General features: G+C 38.6%; 1 protein-coding gene across 1 annotated transcript; it reads left to right on the top strand.

Annotated features, from left to right (window-relative positions):
- Positions 1,510-2,597, top strand: LOC109220924. Its single transcript, XM_019385396.1, has 3 exons — positions 1,510-1,854; positions 2,001-2,215; positions 2,426-2,597. The coding sequence occupies exons 1-3, from the start codon at positions 1,510-1,512 to the stop codon at positions 2,595-2,597; spliced, it is 732 nt and encodes a 243-aa protein (XP_019240941.1).

The raw sequence follows: 3,482 nt of genomic DNA, 5'->3' as shown, positions 1-3,482 counted from the left end.
TACATGAACCAAATTAGAAGAACATGTTCCATGTTTCTGTCTTTTATTCTAGTTCAATTATAGTAGGGCTTTTGAACTGTACCATTCAACTTTCTTTAGAAGTATTTGTACTTGGTACTTTGAGTTGTATTGTTAAAGTTAGAATTAACTTGAAGCTGTCGCAACAGTCTGTGGCTGATTGTTACAAGGGTTAGAGGTAATCCTTATGTTTACAGAGTTTATAAATATTGTTGTTTGGCTCAGAGTTTTAGTGTAGTGTTGGAAAAAATCCTGTTGGGAAGTAGGTTGTTATTTTTTCACCTTTTGAGCCATGTATTTTTCCACGTAAAAATACTTTTATTCTTTACTTTCTGCTTCAGTTATTCCGCAATAGTAGAATAAGGAATGCATAGAAGAAGCATGTCCTTCTATAATAAGTGCACACGAAAATTGGACACCACACAAATTACCCCCTCCCCCTCTTATATGGTATTGAAGTATAAAACATCAATAAATTTTGACCAGATTTTTATACAATAAAAACTTGTGTGCTTGTTATTTGCGAGTTGTACTTTGACCGAATATTTTACAACAAAAAGTTATATGCAAGTTGGATGTAAGTTACATTTTTTGCTCGAATTTATATATAATTTTTAAAAAAAACTTCCGCTACTTTTTATAAATCCAAAAGAGAAGGTAAATATTATATTATTTTGTACCTATAAGAAAAATCCAAAAATTAATATTTATATATATATATATATATATATATATATATATATATATATATATCTTTTTTTTTGAGACATTATATATTTATTTGGACACTATGACCACTCTTTAAATTATGTTCTTTTAGTCCAATGGATATATATATATATATATACCGGCTATTATTTTAAGAGGAAATTGTACCATGTAAATTGCCATTAGTTTTTTGAGTTACCGTACTAATTTCTTTTGAGACATTATATATTTATTTGCACACTATGACCACTCTTTAAATTATGTTCTATTAGTCCAATGGATAAATGTTGCCTTTAAATATAATTCGATGACTTATTTTTATTTTTATTTTTGCTTTCCAGATAATGCACTTCATTGAATTAAAGGAGGCATAATTTCAATAATGTCCTGAAAACCCTAATTTGTGTAAATGCCTCGACATAAATGGGTATTGATGGTTCAATGATTGATAGTCTCGATTAACATTGTGGATGAAAAATTAGTCAAAGCACTTCAAAGGGGTGGCAATAAAAGATTATAACGTTATCTGGGCTCTTCTTTTCCACAGATAGTGGATGAAAATGTACCTTTCTGGTTAGATTCTATAGCGTTTTCAGGAGATTTGCTGTCCAACTGGTGGGGCAATCGAACGTTCTGCACACAAAAAGTACACACATTTGCCCACTTTCCTTTACTCTTTTTTATCTTCTTTTTTTCCCACTTCCTTTACTTCATTTTTCCTTATATTTTAATTTTTTCTTTTTCTTTTGTTAAAGAGCCACCTAGTCATGATCTATTGAAATTATGACATTTATGTACTACAGAAGAGGGGGAGGTACTTCACGGTTAGATTTCGCTAGAGCTTTTGATTTGGTGGTAGCTAACTCGAGTTTTTCGAAAAGGGAGGAGTATCTGGTCACTTTTCGAAGTACTGTGGCCAAGATTCAGATAGATTATCTCATCTGCAGGAAATGTGATAGATATCTTTGCACGGATTGTAAGGTCATCTCTAGTGAGTGTCTCACGATTCAACATAGGCTCAGTGTAATGGATCCGGGGATCAAGAGGAATAGAAAGAAGAGAGCAGTGTGCAGTCAACCTAGAATCAAGTGGGGAATCTTGACTAAGGACAAAGCCCACGAGTTGGGGGTGAGGTTGGTGGCTATGGGCACCTAGAAGTGTAGGGGGACGCGACTGCGATGTGGGCCATGACAGCGAACTACATTAGGGAAGCTGCGAGAGAGATTTTAGGGGTTACGAAGGGATACCTTGGGAGACGTATAGGGTACTGTTAGTGGAATACGGAGGTCCAAGGTAAAGTTGAAGTCAAGAAAGCGGCTTACTTGAAACTAGTGGAGAGCGCAAACGAGGAGGAAAAGAGGACGAATTGGGAATGTGATAAGAAGGCAAGGAAAGAGGCGAAGTTAGCTGTTACGACGGCTAAGACTGCTGCCTTTGGACGGATGTATGCAGAACTTGGGAGCAATGGCAGGGACAAGAAGTTGTACAAGTTAGCAAAAGTGAGGGAGAGGAAGGCTCGTGACTTGGACCAAGTGAAGTGCATCAAAGACGAGGACGATATAATGTTGATGGAAGACACTCATATTAGACGAGGATGACAGACATACTTCCACAAACTGTTGAACGAGGAGGGGGACACAAACATTATGCTGGATTAGTTGGAGCACTCCGAGAGTCGGTATAATTTTGGCTATTATAGGCATATTAAGGTCGATGAGGTTATGAGAGCGATGATTAAGATGAGCAGGGGTAGAGTGACTGGGCCAGACAAGATCCTGGTAGAATCCTGGAAGATTGCAGGCCGTGCAGGCGTGGAGTGGCTTACTGGGTTTTTTAATGTTATCTTTAAGACGAAGAAGATGCCCGAATAATTGAGGTGGAGTTCGATGATTCTGTTGTACAAGAACAAGGGTGATAACAAAAACTCCAATAACTATAAGGGTATTAAGTTGGTGAGTCATACTATGGAAATTTGGGAGAGGCTGGTGGAGGTCAGGCTGAGGAGGAGTGTGTCAATTTTCGAGAATCAGTTTGAATTCATGCCGGGGCGATCCACTACGGAAGCCATTCATCTGGTGAGCAGCATAGGGAGAGAAAGAATGACTTACACATGGTATTTATAGACCTTGAAAAGCCATACGATAAAGTCCTGAGGGAGGTTCTATGGAGATGTTTGGAGGTTAGTAGTGTTTCGGTAGCATACACTAGGGTAATCAAGGACATGCATGATGGTGCTAAGACTCGAGTGAGGACAATGGGAGGTGACTCGGATCACTTCCCAGTAGTGATAGGGTTGCACTAGGGATCGACTTTTAGCCCGTTCCTATTTGCTTTAGCGATGGATGTGCTAACGCGGCATATTTAAGGGGAGGTGCCAGTGTTATTTGCCGATGACATAGTGCTGATTGATGAGATGAGAGGTGGGGTTAAAGTGAGGCTGGAGGTCTGGAGACAGACCAAAAGGACCAAAAGGAATATTTAGAGTATAAGTTGAGTGACATGGCACATGAAGCAGACGTGGATGTGAAGCTTGATACCTAAGTCATCCTAATGAGGGGTAGTTTCATGTATCATGGATATATAGTCCAAGGAAACAAGGAGATTGATGATGAAGTCTCCCACGGTATTGGTGTGGGTGGATGAAATATAGGCTCGCATTCGGCATTTTGCGTGATAAAAAGATGCCACCAAGACTTAAGGGTAAGATTTACAGAGTGGTGGTTAGACCTACAATGTTGTATGGGGCTGAGCGTTGG

Source organism: Nicotiana attenuata, chromosome 2, assembly GCF_001879085.1.
Source record: "Nicotiana attenuata strain UT chromosome 2, NIATTr2, whole genome shotgun sequence".
Taxonomy (NCBI): domain Eukaryota; kingdom Viridiplantae; phylum Streptophyta; class Magnoliopsida; order Solanales; family Solanaceae; genus Nicotiana; species Nicotiana attenuata.
This window is presented reverse-complemented; position numbering and strand designations above follow the sequence as displayed.

Excerpts from the sequence above, each read along its gene's own strand:
- LOC109220924 (XM_019385396.1), top strand. The coding sequence starts at position 1,510 with ATGACATTTATGTACTACAGAAGAGGGGGAGGTACTTCACGGTTAGAT. Across the intron at positions 1,855-2,000 it reads ACAAAGCCCACGAGTTGGGG|TGGAATACGGAGGTCCAAGG; the intron begins GTGAGGTTGGTG and ends GGGTACTGTTAG. Across the intron at positions 2,216-2,425 it reads AGGGACAAGAAGTTGTACAA|GCATATTAAGGTCGATGAGG; the intron begins GTTAGCAAAAGT and ends TGGCTATTATAG.